The 19,906-nt window shown below is 46.0% G+C and overlaps 1 protein-coding gene across 2 annotated transcripts; it reads right to left on the reverse strand.

Moving 5' to 3' along the window:
• Nucleotides 1–310: 310 nt before the first annotated feature.
• On the reverse strand, nt 311–19,681 carry TRAF1 (TNF receptor associated factor 1). Of its 2 annotated transcripts, XM_074556214.1 has the most exons (12): nt 11,503–12,044; nt 11,430–11,461; nt 9,953–10,172; nt 9,261–9,345; nt 7,781–7,879; nt 6,706–6,867; nt 4,478–4,549; nt 3,829–3,894; nt 3,224–3,628; nt 2,581–2,758; nt 1,888–2,036; nt 311–838 (listed from the first exon to the last, which is right to left on the reverse strand). In XM_074556214.1, exons 3-12 carry the CDS (start codon nt 10,159–10,161, stop codon nt 623–625), a joined length of 1,641 nt encoding a protein of 546 aa, XP_074412315.1. In that variant the 5' UTR covers nt 10,162–10,172; nt 11,430–11,461; nt 11,503–12,044; the 3' UTR covers nt 311–622. The 2 variants fall into 2 exon arrangements, with proteins under 2 accessions (XP_074412315.1, XP_074412316.1); XM_074556215.1 differs by lacking the exons at nt 11,430–11,461; nt 11,503–12,044 and adding an exon at nt 17,893–19,681.
• Between the last annotated feature and the right edge of the window lie 225 nt (nt 19,682–19,906).

The following is a 19,906-nucleotide window of genomic DNA, read 5'->3' on the forward strand; positions in this document are numbered from 1 at the left end:
TTTGAAAGGAGGAGCCCTGGGCATCGGGTTTCGTGTCTGTTTGTTTATTTAGCGTGGATTTGATCCATATCCACCCTTTTTCTAACTGAGCTCTCTCCATGGGCTCTGTTGAAGAGCCTGGAAGTGCTCTCCCAGCCAGGCAGGTCTGAGGGAAATACACAATACACAGAGATGTTCTGGGCATTTCCAACAGGATCTTCCCCCAGAAAGAAGGAAAGGAAACAGCAAGGAAGGAAAGTGTAGCACAGCTCAGCTGTTTCTGTAACCTCTCCAAGCTGCTCAATTCCCTATCTGACAGTGAAATAAAACACCAAGCCTTTCTTAAGTTAGTGAGTTTTATCTAGGAAATAAATAAAATCATAAGAAAATATGAATGATTGTAATAAATACAGCACTTGTCAAAGTGATACAGAGAGGAGAAGCATAATCTGCTTAGGTAAATTACTCCAGTACTCTGCCCCTGGAAGAACATTTGAAAGGTGGAACAGAGGAAAATACACAGAATACCCAGTTCCTTCCCAAACAAACTTTGATAAATATTTGTTTATGGGGTGGGTGTTTTTGAAATGCAATGCTTTATCACAACTGATTATTTTACAGGCCAGCCACACTTGAGGAGCTGCTAGTTTGTCTCTATGATGCACTTGAGGAAAAGCGTGTCCTCCCTGACGTAGGCGTGTTTGGGGGACTGCAGCTTGGCCAGGGGCAGGAACAGGGGGCAGCCACTGGCCACGTTCATCTCATTCACGGGCCTCTGGAAGGAGGCAGAAGTCAGGTCTGGGCGAAAGGCATCGATGATGTGCTCCCTGTTGTTCTGGTCCAGCAACATGAACGTCACCTGGAAAACAGAACGTGGCCCTGAGGATGGAAAACACTGGGGTGCAAAACAAACCAAGCAGGGGCACAAGTGCTGCAAAAGCAGCTGGTGCTCCATTGATAATTAAATACAAACTGTAACAAAGGTTGCCAACCTGCAAGGTCGGCTCTTGTGAACTCCCAGATGAAGCTTTTAAAACTTTGCTACCCATAAAATGAAATGAAATTAAATCAAGTAAGGAGTTATTCCTTGGTAGAGAACTGCACAGTCCAAAGTCTCTCTCTCCTGACAACCTGAACAGCCCCTGGGTTTGGTTACAGTGATTGCATTTATTCTGTTTTTGTGCTTTGGAATCAGAAGAAACAGCTCAGCTGCCAATGCACAAATATGTAAAAGACACAAGTTATATATCCCCACCTTGTTAGTCCTTTTATTTACTCACTGTTCTTTACCTTGAAATATGAAAGGTCTGCAGCAACCTATTAATACACTGAGTATTGGGAACTTTGATTTCTATTTTTTGGCTGTTAACTGGCAGTAAAACTATTTATATGAAAGGTTTGCAGAATTATTACCCCACAAAGGCAAGTGCCAGAGCACAGGTCAGGCCCTGCCATGGTTTCACTGCCTTCCTAACCATTGTTGCCATTACCAGATCTCACTTTGGGGAAAAACCAGCCCAGGATCACCTCAGACATCTGTGACACCTCTGTAAGTGGAACTCACATCTCACCCTTGTGCTGCCTTCAGGCACCAAATCATAATTCCCTCTAAACTGATATTACCTGTGTTTAGCAAGGGATGTGTCTGGCTTTAGCCCAGGTGGACACAGGTTGGAATATTCCAAACACCACGTTCTGGTGGTGAAAATCCTGCCTGGCAAATCTGGAATGTCAGCAGGAGCAGCTTTCCCTGCAAGGGACTCCAGTCGGACACAAATCACTACCCAGGGCTGCAGGGCAGCTCCTCACCTTTGGAAAGGGATGTGGAAAAGCACTCAGCTCCCACAATACTCCAGGGAAAGAGTCACCTTGTGGCTGGGATCAGACTGGGAAGGTTTCCCTTCTTACCTTGTGCCTGAAGGGCCACGGGAGCAAAGCGTCGTAATCTCCCTTCATGACAACGAAGAACAGGGACATGTGGGTTCCCTTCCCTGTCCCATCCCCGTTCAGGTACACCCTCAGACACACCTTGTAGCCATACTTTGCAGTGTAGAAAGCTGAAAATCAGAACTCTTCATTAGTAAGGATGGTTTTTGGGGAAAAATGAGGAATAATGCATCTTCTGGGATATGGGAAAAGGCAATGTGTGACGTGGTTTTCTCTCACAGAAAGGAGAACAGAGAAATCAGCACCCCCTGGAGATTGCAAGCAATGAAAACCCAGTGGTTGGAATCCTTTTAGTGCCTCAAACCTTGGTGAAAATGACCTGTTATTATAAACGATAAATTATAAATTACACAAGTGTAATTTACCTAATCCAGTTACTGCCCCCACGGGAAGGAGCTGCAGGCACCAGCTGAGGGCTGGCAGGGATGGATCCACTGCAGGAGCTGTGCTGGGGGCCAAGGGCAGGGTGAGAGCCCAAACCAGAGCACAGCCCTCTGGAAAAGCACATCCATGCCCTGCATCACAGATCTCTGCACAAACAGCAGCCTGGCTTAAAGATGCTCCTGCTGCAGAAAGGAGCAGAGCTCTGGAGAAATTGGGGAGGATTCTGAAGGGTTGGGGTTTGTGAACACACATCTCCATCCTGTGCTTTACCTGGGGAGTACAAACTGACTGTCCTGCCAGTCACAGAGTCCTGCAGCTTCCTGCCCACCTCAGTGATTTTCCAGAGGAAGATGCCATCGTAGGAGGCTTGCTCAGAGAACAGCAGGCTCTTGTGCAGGCTGCTCAGCCCTGCATCCTTCTGCATCAGGCACTGGTGCAGCTCTGCAATCTGAGAGGAAAAAACCAGCCCTCAGCCTGCCCCTGCTGCAGGCTGTGCTGCAGGGGTGGCAGCATCCTTCTGGAGCCCTCATGTTCTGGGAGCTCTGCTCTGATTCCTTCCTAAGTGACAGCAATATGTCAAAACATACCCAGAGATGTTGTTTGGGCCTCCAGGCAAAATGTTGCTGTGAGAGGATCAGGCAATTAAACAGCTCTGCTGCCTGCTCACAGCCTGATCATGGCAAGCTAACACCCAGAGCTCTCAGCAGTACCTCACTACTTAAACGTGGATTTAGAGAACAAATATTAGAGATCCACGTTTGAAAATGTATCAAACAACAAAAGGATCCTGAATATGTGTCCAGACCTGAGCCCTCCACAGCTCAGACTCCTGTTCTGGTCCCAACCCCTGATGTGTGTGAGCATTGGTTGTGTACACAACAAGCACCCAGACAATCCCTGCTGCCATTTTTACCTTCAGCTCAAGGCCCCGTATTATGTTCTGGTCCAGCTCACTCTGTCTCCTGAAGGCCAGGATTTCCAGATGGGAGCTCTCCACCTCCTTATTGAGCACTGCCACAATGTTCTCAAACACCTGCAGCTTATTTTCCAGCTCAGAAATCACCTTCTCCCTCATGAGCTGCTGCAGGACAGGCTCATCCCCGGGGACAGAAGAGGCAGGGAAGCAGTCCAGCTCTGGCTCTGCTGGCATCTGCAGCTCACAGATGCTTTTCCCTGCACTCCTCAAGCTCAGCTCTGGCCGTGGGGAGAAGCCCTTGGGGCACAGGGATCCCTGCAGGTGCCTCATGTGCTGCAGCAGGAGCAGCATGTGCGCTCCCAACGCGGATTTTTCGTGCTCCTGGATCTTCTCTTTGCTTCCCTGGAAGAGACAAAGCTGTCACTGTCCCTCCATGGCCACCCCAGCCACCCTTCAGCCCACTGGGAGATGGAAAGCTGCAGGGTGCAGGTGCAGCTCCATCACCTGGCAGCAGAAGTGCTGGTTCTGTTTTGGGAGACGCTTCCTGAAGGGAATGTCCAAACCAGGGTGTGGAGCACCCTGAAGGGATCTGTTTCACTCACCCTAAAGGCACAGCCAACTTCAGAAAAACAGCAGCCATCCTTGCTGGCTGAGGATGTAGAGTGGCTCTGTTAAAAAAAAAAAATAGCAGAGGAAATAATCAAAACCAATTGAAGGGAATTATTTTATTTCCCTACAAACACCTAAGCCACAAACCCAGCAGCTATAAATCAGATTAACTCAAATCAAGTTAATTCCACAGCTTCCAGTGCCCAACCAGCTTTGGAAATGGATGGTAAATCAATTCAGAGGGAGGTGAGAGCAAGTGTCCTGCACACAGCCTGGCAGGGAGGTGTCCATCTCACCCCAGAATGACAAAACACAATTTAATGAGCACAGGGATCACCCAATTCCTCACAAAGATACTGGAAATGCTCCACAGCACCTCCTGCTCAGGTGGCTCTCACTCAAGCTACAAGAGGAAACAAATATTTGCCCATTTTACAAGGTTAATTGGGAGGATAATTATTGAAGGTAATTGTGGGAGCAGGGGAGGGGAGGCAGTGAGCAGGGTTTGCTGGGATGTAAAGAGCAGCCAGAAACAACTGCTGGATCTGAAGATGCTCTCAGGTGTTTATTTAATCTGAATGAACAAGTGATAATTTTATTATTGATATAAAGCTGCATTGCACTCCCTCATCTTTCACCCACCTTTTCCTTTGATGCTGTTTCTGTTTGCACAGGTTTTTGTTCCTTGCATAAACTGCCTTCACATGAATGCTCCTGTCATTAAAACAAGGAAAAAATTCAGTACCTTATTTAATTATTGAATTAAAGGTCACCCTGGGATATAGGGTACAAGATTGGCAATGTGCAGGTGTTGCCAGGTTCAAGTCATGTGCACACACACAAAAATGTGCCCTCACATACATGCAGTGACAAGCAGGGGGTTACAGAGCAGGAAGCAACAATGACCAGCAGAACAGGAAATTCAAATATATATATATATAAATATATATGAAGATAAACAGGTTACAGCACAGGAAACTCCAATATAAATTCTAATTCAAATATAAACTCTTCTTGCATTGACTCCATGCACTTTGCTCAATGTGCAGACTCTTCTTGCATCCTGCCACGAACACTTTGGAGGCCGGAATCCAAATTCTCCCTCATGATGTGCTGCAGAAAACGCAGCACACTCCCAGGAGCTTCCTGCCTTTTCTGCCTGCAGGAAGGGTGAAGTGATGCCTGCCCCTGGCTCTGTAATATCTGTATTTCACACAACTGCCAGCCCTCCCCTCTCACTCTGCACAGGGGTGGCTTTCATCCTCACAGGCTCCTCTGCACAGCAGTTCTGAGGTTTCCCTTTCAGTTCTCAGAAATGCAGCCACGGGGTTTTCTCACTCTCTAACTCATTTTTTAACACTTTTTATCTTGCCAGCGATCTTATTCATTTCTGCTCTTTTACTCCTCCAGCTCACCAATTTCTTGAGGGGGAGTGGGACTCTCCTTCAGAGGAGAGAAGTTTATTTAAAAATAGAGCAATACAAAAAAATCACCAGACCTTAAACTGAATGAATAAAATGAAGAGAGCAAGAGCAGCACCCAAAATCTCCTATTTTCTCCCAGAGGGTTGTGGACACGTGGAATACCCACAAATAATCACAATTGTGAACCCGGTGCAAATTCATTAGAGCAGATAATGAATTCTACACGTACTAAAGGAGGCCGAGAAAAAGCCCCACCTCAAGGCCAACCCCCTGCTCGGTTACCAAGGTTTCCCAACCCAAATATCAAAGAGGTGGCGGCAGAGTGGGAGGAAAGGAGCCGGGCTCAGGCTGCCCTGCAGCCCCAGCAAGGCTGGCAGCAATTCCTGGTGCCACCTCCTGGTGCTCTCAGATTTGGCTTCAGCACAGGCAGGATGAGCCTGCTCTGGGTTCTCCTCTCTCTGCAGGTCATAGGAGGATGAGCAATGCAGGTTTGGGTTTCTTTTTTCTACCTTGTTGAGGTTGGGATTGAAGGCTCTTGTTTTCCACCCTGAGATATCCCACACTTTAATCCAGCTCCACATCTGGAATCCCAGTGCTATCAACCCATTTTGGAAGCCTTCTGCAAGGCCTCAGGTCAAATACAGAATTTTCTTGGGGGTCTGTGCCCTTCAGCACAGAAAGTTTAAAATTCTCAGCAGCCAGGACTGCCCAAGGAGCAGATTTTATATCAGAGCAGCCCATTCCTACCCCAGGAGGACTCATACTCCTTATAAATCTCTCAGCTCAGTATTTGAAAGGCACCAATTTGTGACCCTTTGGACACACAGAACTCTTTACATCTCTGAAATATTCACAGCCCTCCTCTCCTGTGGGTCTTTAATCACTGTGCCCAACTGCAAGGCTGGCAATTATCCTCTTGAGATCATTTGGAGAAAACAACATTCATTGTTTTGAGCAAATAACATAAAAAATATAAAGCAGATATGTTTGAATGGGCACTGAGGTATTTGTGGCAGATTCAGGGTGAAATCTTCCTGGTCTGTGGACACTGCTGACAATTTGGAGATTTGTACCTGGTCAGATCTAATAGAAATAATATCTGACAGAATCCTGCCCTACACATCTGTGGGTAGTTTTGGTCTGAATAAACTTCAGCCACTTTCAAGATCCCCTCCTGCTGCTGTCTGTGCTTTTCTGGTTTTTTCTTGCCTCACACCAGGACTCATTCTGAGGCAGGAGCTGAAACCAGGGGAGCACCAGGGCCTTTTGTCACACCACCAGCACATTATCACATCCATTTTCCCCCCAACATTTGTGTGGAAAAATGATCAAACTCAGGAAAATTAAATATTCCCCGAGTGCAACGAAATCAGGATGGGAAAATGGCACCAGAGATCATTGAAAGCATCAATAAAAAGCCTTTCTTTGAGACAGAAGTGTTCTTACCTGGCACTCAGAGCTGGCCAGGCTGCAGTGGCACTGCTGACACACTGTCACATTATTGACACATCCATTTTCCAAGTGATCTGCCAGCTTCCTCCTCATCACCACGTGCCCACAGCCAGTGTGACAGGGGATCAGAGCATATTCACACAAACTCTGATGCTCCTGCAAGTACAAAGTTATAAAGCAGCATGTGAAGTGCTCATTCACATTTATCTATAAATAGATATCCACATTTATCTATAAATAGTCTCTGTTCTGGCAGCCCAGGGCTCTGATCTGCATTTCTTCTAAGCTTGGGTAAAGTCCCACCCCACAAAGTTACTGAGATTACTGGTGAAAAATTCACCAGCTTTACTGGGGTTTTTTTTGTTAATCATTAATTTTGAAAAAATCTCAAAACCAAAACCAAACAACATTTGGTAAATTCAAACATGAGGTCTGCCTTAAAAAGCCCCTTAGGGCTTTTGCTTAAAAACAACACGATCCTAGTCCCAGCTCTCTCCCTTGTATTCATTACTCAGATTTGCCAAATCTTGCCCATTTAAATATTTTAACTGAGGCATTTGAGATCAGTCTGAAAAGAATGGTGAATACAATCAATACATTGACAGAGAATGTATTTTTGCAGAGAATTTCTGCAAAAAAACATGCCAAGGACATTGCCTGAACAGTGTCCTGGAGACTGAACTGCTCTGCCCCTTGTATTTAAATAATAAGGAAACCACTGGATAAAATATCAAGCTGATGTGAGTTTGTGCAATGTGAGTTTCATTCAGAATGTTCTGGATTTGGGCAAAGCCCTGCTAAAGTTGATCACAGAAGCACAGAATGATTTGGGTTGGAAGAAACCTTAAAAATCAGCCAGTCCCAACCCCCTGCCATGGGCAGGGATAGATTAATGGCACATTGATCTCCATAGATTAACGGCATATTTTTAGACAAAAACATTGATATAAATCACAATACTGACCCTGATTCCAATTAATTGCATTAATTTGTGTCTGCTGATACCCTGGTTTCATTGGCTCTCTGTCCCCACCCCATGTTAATCTGAATAAACTCTCTTTGAACATACTTCAAAATCCTTCATGATACCAGACCAGCTGCACCCAGGGGTCACACAGCGGACTCTGAGCTCAGAAATCTCTTTATTAATGGCAGCATCACCAAAAGCCTGAAAAGAAAACAAAGTAATAAAAAAACATTGGTCAGAAAGCACTTTTGGATGCATCCTTGGAATAGAAACAGGATGCTAGAAATCCACACCTTGATAAATCTTTAATTTTTCAAAAATTAACTGAATTGCATAAGACTCTGTGACCTGGCAAGTTAATCTTGGAGTAGTAGAAGCCCAAATAATTATGAAATAATTTATTTCTTAGCACTCAAAAATAATTCATTTGACACGATATTAATTTACCGAAAATGAGCCCAACTACAGCTCTCGTTTTGCATTTCTTTTCACAGGAGCCTGAAATATTTCACATGCAGCGATGTGCTGACAGGACCCTGCCTGTGGGGTCCCTTAATGAATGCATTTCATTATCGGGGTCATTAACACCTCCTAAACGTGCTGCAGAGAGCACTTGAGAGTCTGCACCGAGAGCACTGCTCAGATCGGGGCTGCTTCCATTTAGCAGCGAGCTAAAAAAAATCTGAACCAGATGGGAGAGAGGCTTGTTCTTTGCACTACATGGATTTTTGTTATTCTAACACGAGGAATTGTACAATTGTTACGTAATGATGAAATATTGCTCACTTTAATATTACCCTTGCACTAAAATAGGGGTCCTGCCACAGTTAAAGGCATCTGTCATTGGGAAATTCATTCCAGAATTGAGGATTTCGAGTTTTTTCTGGGATATCACCAAGTTCAGCATCAGCAGCAGACCCATTATTTTGCTGCTTTCTAAACTTTGGCTTTCATGCCACATTCAGCTGCCTGTTTTTTTCATTTCTCCCCCAAAAATGTAGACAAATTTTGTGTCTGTTGATATCCCTGCATGTAATGAGAGAGGGGGGGAAAGGACAGGCTGGGACTGGGCCTTAGGGCCCACTCTGCATTTGGGATACAGAACAGCACAGCAATCTGCCAGGAAAATCACACAAGAAGAGATCTGCACTATTAAATTACAGATGAAACATTGGCCAGGGCATAGTTTGTATCAATTATTATGTTCAGCTTCGTGTTTGAAGGGTACAAGAAACCATGAGGTTGGAAAATCCATTAAAACACTTCCTGAGGATAATAAGTAACAGTTAAGACATACTATTACAAGTAGGAAAGCGCCACTTACTTTGAGACAATAAAAAGTTAATCATATGGAAGAGTTTGGGATTTTACATTGCAGAACCTGGATTTGGGAAGTCCTGAGGCTGCCATTACACTTTTTAAAATCAAAAACTCCGGGAAATCCAAGTTATTGAAGCTTAAGTTAAAATGTGTAACTATCAGCTGCTATTGCATTTTATATTATTCCCTTCTGAACTCCAGTCCAATGATGACTACAGAGAATGGTTATTGATGAATTAATGATCTGTGAACTACAACTTACCCTGTCTTCTGCCAATAGGCTTTCCTCACCTAAAGTGTTGGGATCTTCCTCTTTACATTTCTGGCAAATTGCATTTTTATTGTTTCTGGTAAAAAGAAAGAAAAATTAAATACCAGTCCATTGGTGTACTGCAGTTCAGGAGGTCTCTGTATAGGCACTGCCACAAATAAACCCATGAAAATTGTGATTTTCACTCAGAATCCATAGTCCTTGTTCACTAAAGGCCAATTCTTGAACACACTGGCGTCAAAATAGTTTTGCTTTTCTGTTGTTCAAGATCAGGACTATGCCCATTAATCTTCTCTGTATTGCAGGAAAATAAGGGCAGCCTGAACCATAAATAAGAATAAAGATGGAAAGCTATTTATCCCATGAATGATTCAAAAGTAGAAAAGAGAGTGAAAACTGAAGTCTTTCAAACACAGAAAACGCCCATTTTGCCCAGATGGACACAGACATATATGACATTATATTCACCAAAACCCCATAACATCCTTATCAAAGGGCTGTGAAGTGCCAAGGAAGGATTAAGTCAGCCTTTAAGGGTAAATCAGAATTATTTTATCACAGACAGAAAAGCTCCATCAGGCCCCATGGCAGAACAAGGAGGAGTCAGGGAATATCCTGCATCCCCATGGAAAATCCTGGCAGCAGGGAATGCCAGGGAGCCCCTGGCACAGCCCAGCACCTACCTGACGATCCAGGTGAGGCAGGCAGAGCAGTACCTGTGCCCACACAGCGTCTGCAGGGCTTTCTTCAGGATGTTGTGGCAGTTGCTGCACAGGAACTTCTGCCCAGGCACGTCCTCGCAGATGCTGGTGGGATACCCAAAGGGGAACTCGTTCTCATCAGGAGCAGAGCTGGGGGGGTCCTGCAGGCTCCTGGGGCTGCTCTCAGCCATCTCAGCGAGCTCTGGATGAGAGGAGAGACAATCCAGGTGCTCAGACACTCACTGGGATGTGAGAGGATGCAGCAGAGCCCCAGAGCTGAGCAGCAACCTCGTTTTGCTCGGCTGGCTCTGCAGTGACAGGCGCGACCAAATGTCACAGAGGGGTTTGACCTGCCATCAGCAGGAAATTACACCTTTAAAATTTCCCTCAAACACAACACAAAAATAGACCTAAAAGTGTCCTAAAAAGGGTGGGCTGGGGTTTTCTTTCACGAGTTTTTAGGTTGTAGAAAGATGAGCTCCAGTCCCGTCAGTCCTCATCGCACAGGATTGTTTCTGCAGAGTAAATCCCCAACCACAGCAATTCTCAAAATTCATGATTTCACTTCATACACACAGAAACTGAGCAGCTGGCGTGTTGACAGTGACTTTCCCGAAGTCATAAGATTTGTGGTGAAATGACAAAGGAAATCCCAAGGCCACAGCCCTTGATGCTGTGCTCTGGCCAGGCCCACCTGGAGCCATATGAGCCAAGGTGTTGTGCACATTCAGGTCAGTTTGGTTGCTGTGCAGTGGGATATTTTTGGAAATGCAGCCAAAATTGATTCTGGTGTCTCTTGGAGAGTCCAAGGAAGATTTTTACCCAAAGAACTGGTGCAGTTTGATTATAATAATCCCTTCATAAAGCTTTTTGTTCCCCATGACAGCACTGACACACCGTAACCTGTTTCAGTATTACCAACAGTCACGCTGACTGAGAAATCTGAAAATGAATGACTGCAGGCTGCCGTGGGCAGGCCGGGCTGGCGCTGAGACCGCTGCGATGTGAGCAGGGCACAGCCCGGGCTGGAGGCTCTGTGTGGGAGCCAGCAGCGTTTCCCATGGCCTGGCTCGGCCAATTCCCTCCGCAGCACCGGAGCGGGAGCTCGGCAGTGCCCGCAGGAGCTGACAGAGCCCTGGGCTAGAGCCGGCAGCACAAACGCCAAGGAACCGAGAGTGTTCGGGGGGTGCCGGGGCACGGAGCGCTCCGGCCCGGGGTCCCTCAGCCCACCCCGGCTCTGGGGCCGGAGAGCGGCCAGGAGCCCCGGCCAGCCCCGCTGCCCTCCGGGCGCGGTTCGGGACGCGATTCGGGCACCGGGCCCGTGTGTGGGGGGGCCGCGGGCGGCTCTCCGCAGCGGGGCCCGCTCCTCTCCATCCCTCACGCTGCTTCCATCCCTCCCATTCCTCTCCGTCCCTCCCGCTCCCCTCCGTCCCTCCCTGCATCCCCGCCTCTCCCGTACCTGAGCCCGCCGGGCCCTGGCAGGCGCTCACTGCGGGTACTGGGGCCGCTCACCGCGGTACCGGGCTCTCACCGCGGGTACCGGGGCGGCTCACCGCGGGCACCGGAGCTCTCACCGCGGGTACCGGGCTCTCACCGCGGGTACCGGGGCGGCTCACCGCGGGCACCGGGGCCGCTCACCGCGGTACCGGGCTCTCACCGCGGTACCGGGGCTGGGCTGGCTGTCGGCGATGCTGCCTCGCTCCGGCCGGGAGGAGCGGGGAGCCCGAGCCGCGCCCCGGGGCCGGCGGGATCGGGGCTTCCCCTGCTCGGGGCAGCGGCGCCGTGCCGGCCGCGGGCACGGGGAACTGCCCGGGGAAAGGCCCCGCCGGGCGAATTCCCCCGCGCCGCCGGAACGGAGAATGTGGCGGCCGGTCCTGCAAGCGGAGCGGTGCCGGGTGTGCCATGGTGCCCTGCAAGCCCTGCCTGCCCCGACATCCCCGCACGGGGCAGCCCCGGCCCGGTCCGGGAGCCCCGGGCCTCCGGAGCCTCCGGGAAACCTCGGCGGGGCAGCCCCGCTGGGCCTCAGGCTCCAACGCAGCCCGGGGCGGCGCGGCCGGGAAACACAGGAGCTCAGCAATGCCTGCAAAGCCTTCTTAGAGCGCAGGGAAGATTGTACAAAGCAAAGTTTCATTATCAGCAGGAGGTTCTCCTCACCCCTGACACGGCCTGCCACCGTCTCTAGTTCTGACAGAGGATTCAGTCAGAAAAAGAGTTGTACATGCAAATCTGTGCACTGTTCCTTGTGGGGAATATCCCTGGGGTGAGGCCCTGTTCAGCACTGACAATGAAAAGCAGAGGTGTTTCCCTGGGTGCTCACTGCCCTGGCAGGAACAGGAGCACCAGTGCAGGGTCTGTGGGTGTGTGGCTGCCGAGGGATTCCTCACACAGCGTTTGCCTGAGTCTGGCACCTTCCCTGCTGGGTGAGCACAGACAGACACAACACACACCTCAGCTCCACTCCCCTCCTCTCTGGGCTCATCTGATGGAGATCTGTAGTTCAGATCAGCAGGGCTGAGTGTTAACTCAAAGCTAGGAGGAAAGTGTGACACAGCCCCAGTGAGGCCTTGGCCTGACACATTTGGCCTTGTTTGGGTTGTTAAAATTCATCCTAAGTTAATTTCGCCTGGGCAGTTTCTGCCAGGATGTGAGTTAAAAGCTCTTTCAGAAACGAAAAGATTTCTGGATGTGGTTTTTCAAACTTTGGGGATACAAAGAGGTGAAAGATGTTAATTTTAGAGTGATCACAGGGTCAGGTTCAGGGATGAAGTGGCAGCTCCGCCTCTTCCCTGTGCCCTTACCTCACTCCTCTGGCTTTGAGACTGCTTGAAAGTTTCTGTGATTCTGCTGCACCTCTGTCTCCAAAGGTGCTGAATTACACAAAGAAACTAAAGATAAGGTTTTGGTACTTTCCAAACTAGAGAGATTTCCTGTGGTAAATTTCCCCCATATGAGATCAGTTAACTGAAAACAGGATGTGGCTCAGAGAGAGATTAAAATTTGAAGCTTAGTTTTACTGTAGAGCCATTCCAGCAGTGCTCAGCATTGCAGGGCACTGTGTTACTATTTAGGGGGAATGACCACTTTATATCCTAGGGAAAAAGTGCATAAGGGAATATATTCCTATATTTAATATTACCTTATAAACCAAGCCAAGGTGTTGAGACTTTTAATGCTACAAGTTTCATAGGACATCGAAAATGGAATTTAGGCTCAGATGCTCCGGGTTTTAAAGACTTTAGTCAAAAGGAGAATTGCATTTCAGAGAGATGTTTAAGATAGGGATGTCTCCTTTGATGAAAACATGATTTTCAATAAGTATAAATTAGCTGGAAATGTGCACACGTTCTAGGAAAACCTGAAAATGAGTAAAACACAGGAAGGAAAATTTGCGAGTAAAAGCAAATCCAGTGCCCATGAGATCCAGTACTTCTGGGAACTGGAGCTCAGTGCTTCAAGTCAAGATTTCTGCCTGGTCAGAGCTCTGATGTGAAGGAGTCTGTAACTCCCACACTATTACCTGTCTTCTGAATGGAACACAGTGTCTGGGAGGTTCCACCACTTCAAGATTAGAAAAGAAGAATCATTAAATCTGATTATTGTTACCCTCAGCTTTGCCACAATTCAACCTCCTGTCTCTAATAAAATCTTTTTACATGTTTCAGTTTGATCTGTCTGTGCCTACTACCAGTTGTAGCTCTGTTTTGTTATGGTGCTACCCCAAGGACCAGCCCAACCCTCATTACAAGAGCAGGGAAGTTTCCCACTAGGTTTCATAAATCTGGACTGTAACCCTCAAAGAGACATCAGGAATTGATTTTATTTCCCTCATCCCTGCTCTGCCTCAGGATTTTTCCCAGATGATATTCTCTGTAAGACAGAATTATCATAGGAATTTTTTCCTCCAATGAATAGATGTTCTGGAGCGTTCTGTTCTGTTCTCCTGCCAGCATTTGACAGGAGAAAAGCACCCAAAAATAGATACTTTATTTATATATATATGTGTGTTGCTTATTTCAATCACCCATTAAGCAGTTTCCACAGCCAAGCCAAGGAATCCCCCTGAAGAGCAGAGAGAAAATGAAAGTATTTCTCTCTATCCCAGTGGCCTTGATGGTTTTCCTACAAGCAAGAGCATTTCAGAGTAACTCACTGAGAGATTTCTGAGGCTGCCTCTGAGCTGAGGCCACCAGGCAGGTCTGGTTCATGTGGAGAAGCTCCCTGGTGCCTCAGTCTGTGCCCCAGAGCAGGACAGACGTGGGCTGCAGTGTGAGCCCAGCATGCAGCACTTTGTGCCAGATTCCCCAGCTGAGGCTCAGCCCTCTGGCCACATGAAGGCTTCTGCTCTACTTGTGGTTGTGCTTCTGTTTCTCTTAATGTACAGAAAGCCTGAGCTAAACTGGAAAATTCTGAGCTGCTTCTTTCCATTCTTAATGCCTTGGAGAGAACTCTGGGAACGGGAGCTGTGCCCACGGGGAAGGCTGCCAGAACACTCTTCCAAAGTCTGGATGTGACATGAAAAAACAAGTTCAGTTTCAGATATCTTTTGACTCTAAACCAGCTGGGAAAATGTGGATATTCTATTGATTGACTGGGACTAATTAGTGGAAACAGAAAAAGGAAACATCAGATTTATTTAACATCTTCATTTATCCTCATAAATGACAAGAACTGAGGGGAAAGTGAAGGTTATGGCAAAACTCCTTTAACCCTTTCAGAAGCTGCTCATTTTGCTAATAGCAGTGAAAAATAAAGATGCTTGAAGATGTTTTCCACATGTCAGAAGCAGAAAGAGACTGACTCTGCACTAACTTGCATCTCTCCTCCACTGAGCCCATAATTCCTCTGCTATTGCAGAATGACTAACAGCATCAGGCTCAGCTTTCCAATGGTATTTTTCAGTGTGATTCATAATCCTGAGGAATTTCCACACCATGTCTCTCTGTACCTGTATTTTATGGGCAACACACCCAGGGAACACAGAAGCTCCAAATATTATCTGAGGTTTCACAAGGGGAAAACAAAATTCTCTTTATCCCTGTTGTAAAGGAAAAACAAAGCCCTCAGCAAAACACTGCTCCAGCAAGCAGGAAAACTCCTGAGTGTTCACAAACCAAGATGCTTTAAGGAGGATTCTCAAGGAGAAAAGAAACTGAATTTTAAGCATAGGAGGAGCCTGAATGAAAAATTACAGCTGGAAGTGGGGAAATCAGGTAAAAGAGTAACAGCCTATATTGTGAATAGGGAAAACAGGTAAGTGTTTAACTCCTGAATTAAAAGAGCCTCTCCTGAGGCCAGACCTCTTGGCAGCTGTGCCAGTGAGGGACCCAAGAGCCCAAAATCCCAGACATGTTCCCAGCAGTGTCCTTGGAATCCAGCCAAGGAAACAAAACTTGTAGCTCCATGTCCAACATCTGAATCACAAACTGGGTGTTGGAGCCCCAAAGCCAGAGGAGGAGGCACACAGGGAATGCTCCCATCTGCCAGGCTCAGACAAAGCCTGGGAGAGACCCAAACAACCAAAGCCTGGCTTTGGAGGGCAGCAGGAATTGTGCTGAGGCTTCACAAGGAAAGTTTGGGGTTCCTTGGGGCAACACATGGCCTGGAAGGAAACGCAGAATTTCCTAAATCTGGTTCTCTAAAGTCACATCCAAGAGTTTTTCTTGTCATGAACATCTTGTTTCAAAGCCCTGGGAAGTGTTTCTGGGCTGGGACTGATCCCAGTTCAGCCCTGGGCACGGGGATTGGCAGGATCAGCAGGGACACAGGGAAGGAGCTCATGTGGGTTCAGGTACATCCCTCCAGTTTTTGGTATAAATCCATGGAATCCTGATAATTATGTCAAGGATTAAGTTGATCCCTCGTGGTTCCATAGGAAGCTTTTGATCCTGCCTTGATTTTGAGACTCCTGACCAAAACAGAAGCTTAGAAAGAAGCCCACCCTTTCATATTACATAGATTGGTGACTTGAAACTGCTGGAATTCACTGCTGCTGGAAATGAACACCCATTCCTACCTCCCTGTCAGAGCCTGGGGATGGATATCCTCTAGGACCTTATGGCAGAAGGTTTTAATGGAAAATGTTATGATTTAAGCAGTGACAATGACATTTTTATGGCATATTGCTTTTTATAAGTAATGCAGGAAACCTGACTAATCAGCCATGCAGCAAAGGAATGATTTCAGTCCCAGCTGCCACTGAGGCCCAGCCTGTCACCAACACCTCAGCTGATGTCTGTAGTTTGCAATTCACCTTTCAGCAGGTACAGACTGGCACAGTGCATCCTTCAGTGGGGTTCCTGACACATTTCCTCTTTGGGAAGCAATTTTCCCACTGGTTTTCTGTGCTGCAGTTGAAGAAATCCTGTGTCTGCAGATGTAGATATCAAGTGTAGCTGCCTCCAAAATAATTTCAATGCCACTGATTTGTTGTAGCTGAGGATGTGCTCCTCATGGTACAGCTTTTTCATGTGCTCCTTTAAACTGGCACCAGTGGGGCTGCTGCCCTGAAGAGAAAATAGATTTTCCACTATAAATCCCAATTTGGGGGGTTAAATATCTCAGCTGATTTAAAGTGTGTCTAATATAACTTTTTGTTTACTTTGTCTGTAAAAGAAATTGCCCCTTTTAGCTGTCAAGTAGCAAATAAACAAAGGAATTATAGTCTGAGCCACAGCACCTTAGGAATAATCTGCATTTCGTGACTTCTAGCTCTGAATGTGGGTAAATATAACCATTTTATAAATAACCCCCTGTGTGTAGCAAATATTTCCTGGGACAGAAAAGAAAGGGCTGAATAGAGCAAGTTTTACTCAGGATCTCTCTGCTATTGTTTTCTACACTTGAATGTTCTTTTTATGAGAGTTGTGGTGTATAATCCAGTTTAGTATTTTCCAGGAAATCGGTTGCTGCTTAAACATGTATCCAAATTCCAAGTTCATTCAGAACTTGAAAAGCAAAATTTAACACAAGCACTGGAATTCTGTAATGATCCAGGAATTGGCAAAAGCAAACTCTTGGTTCCCAGGAGAATGAAAGAGCCAAGCCCAGATATTTCTCCTAATTAGAGATGAAAACATTATTAAATATCCTAAAAATTGAAAGCATATGTAACTGCTCTAAGGTGGGTGTTTTACTGGAAAAATAACTGACAGCCATGCTAAATTTCTGTGTGTTCTGATGTAAGAATTCAGCAGGAGATTAAGAACACATTTTGCTGGGAGACATGTCTAAACATTAACATTTACACAGGCTGAAAATAGGCCTCTGTAGGCAGGGTCAAGTGAGACATCCACCATGGATGGACACCAAATTGGCAGCTCCCAGACAGTGATTTTTTAAAATTACAAAATAATCTCCACTCAAAAGAAAAGATGGATTTTCTTACCCTGTGTTCCCTCATCTCCTGACACCCCTTCTGTAAATGGAGTTACAGACCCCTGCCAGCTGATTCCACAGCTCCTCCTTTGTGGAAATGGGTGTTTGATAATGTTTATTAATAGAGTTTTGAACTGGAAAAGAATCCTACAAGGATTTTATTAAAGGATTTTGTATTGCTCTACGTGTTTACTCAAAAGAGGGACTGTCCCTACGCTGAACATCCACAGTGCTGTGCAAATACAGAAAAGAATTTTGGTGTGATATTCTGGCTTTGCATTGCCCAGATGCATTGAGCAAACTCACTGGGATGAAGTGAATATTTCTCCCATTCCAAATCATTTCAGATGAGAGTGGAGCATCATAACAAAATCAAAATTATGTGCTAACTTGGGCTTGCACCCTCCTAGCTCATGGGAGCATTCTTCTCCCTAGTATTTAATAAATGTGTTGGGGCCAGCCAGGAGAGAATTGTGGCAGTCACTATGGAGGTATTCAGATGTAATAATACTAGTAATAATATTAGTAATACTAGTAATGACACTAACCTGCAATAGGGATTTACCATTCCTCTTCTAAAATTGCCAGGTATTCCTAATTCCACACCATTCTTGGCAGAGCACTTGGCTGAGTATGAGTACCTAGGGCTTGTGGCATGTCCTGAAGGATTCTGCACACAAAATCACTTCTTCCCTGCTTGGGGAACAAAGGCCAGAGAAAGGCACCCTTTGGCTCTCTCCCTAAATTAGTCACAGCTCTCTGGCACAGCCCAGCAGCTTTCAGCCCAGAGCAAAGTGTGAGTTTCACATGTCACTGTGCATAACAGGCTGGAATTTGGGCTATTCAAGTCACTCACCAGCTTGGGCCATTGAGATTAATTTCTGGTAGCAATGAAAAGATAAATGAGTTCATTTTGTGATGCTTAGCTGTCTAAAAAATCAGTAAAATACAAATGGAAATGTACAGAAATAGGTATTTTTAAAAGAGCTAAAGGACAACAGAGTATTAACCCTTAGATTTGTTATAATTCTGGAATTCAACCAACTCAGGCCTGCCAAGAGCACCCAGGGAGAATCACATTTGAATGGCATCTGCTGAGTTTCCTTATTCAAAGGGAAATATATGAAAAAGGAATGGAACTATAATGCCCAAACTTATTTAATTGCCCTTAGAGAGTCCTGCTTTGAGATGATCTGTGCAGGCAAGGTCAGCCACCCAATTTTTTTTGGAAAAGTGGGGATAAACGTGGGCAGGAGCACTGAGCTCTGGGGCCACTTCATCAGCAGGGAGGCAGAGCAGGCACCTGGCACTGCCTGGCCTCTGGGAGCACTGCAGCAGTGGGGCAGGGAAATTGGAGTTTTTCTGGAAGCACTACAGCTCTTGGCTGGGGATTCAAAGGCTGGAACATTTGGAGACTTGCACATCACAGACATAAACAAGCAAGGAACAGAAAAACACTGTGTACAATTCAGAGAGGAAAGCTCTGGTGTCCAGAATCCACAGCAAGCTTGGAAGGACAGAATGTGCTTTGAAATAATTTCCATTTCATAATACAGATGAGTCACCTAAGCAGTGATTATTCCAAGAATTTCCATGTTTGCTGGGATTAATCCTGGGGGAAGTTTGGTGCCTCAGAACTCTCTGACCATGAGGCACCAAGGCTGACACTGAGCTCTAAAATCACTCCCATGTCACTCCCACCTTCTCTGGTCCTGCAGAAATCTGCCAACACCCTTTGCATGTGGAAGCAGATGGACACACAGATATACCTTTCCCCCACGTGGTTTTGCTGTGAAAGTCAAGCCATGCCACGTGGGGAAGGGAAATCTTCCTGACAGGGGGATCTGTGCACACCTCCATCCTACACAGGGCTAATTATCTGTACACATGTTCCCTTTTGCATTTGAAGTACATTAGTGATCTCAGTGATATACTGGAGAGTTAATGCTGAATAGAAACAGAGAGATCAAATAGGATTAAATATTTTTTTTTTAAACTAGTGACTGCAATTTGATATTTAAGAGCAGCATTTTTACGTGTTATTTTTAAATAACTGGTCTTCAGCAGCCTTTTTTGCAGTCTGGCTCACTAAAAATCAACAGAACCGAAATGTCAAAAGTCACCTGTGACAACAAGACACGCTCCTGTCATTTAAAGAGAAAATTAGGTCTGACAATACACAGCCACCAGTTCAGGAGCAGAAATGTTTACAGGTGGCCTGTCTAGACAGCCCCACTGAGCATTTCCATGTACTGCTCTCTGCAGTTTGAGTTTATATCCAGTTATTACTGGACACAGTGTGAGCTTCTTATGCTTCTTAGAAAGTCTGGACGTTAAAAAAAAGTCAAATACAGAGCCAAAATTAAAAATTGCATCATCTCTGAATATCTTCTTTCCACATCTTAAATGTCCTGGATTGAGATATTCCTAAGAGAGAGGGAAAAGAGTAATTTTAAAGTTCTTGGACGTGCTGCTTTTGGGCAGCTCCTCAATACAAATAAAAACGTGTGCAACTGTACTTTGTATCAGATTCTCTTCTCAGTTTTACTGGGAACCAAGGTG

Source organism: Zonotrichia albicollis, chromosome 21, assembly GCF_047830755.1.
Source record: "Zonotrichia albicollis isolate bZonAlb1 chromosome 21, bZonAlb1.hap1, whole genome shotgun sequence".
In the NCBI taxonomy this organism is placed as follows: domain Eukaryota; kingdom Metazoa; phylum Chordata; class Aves; order Passeriformes; family Passerellidae; genus Zonotrichia; species Zonotrichia albicollis.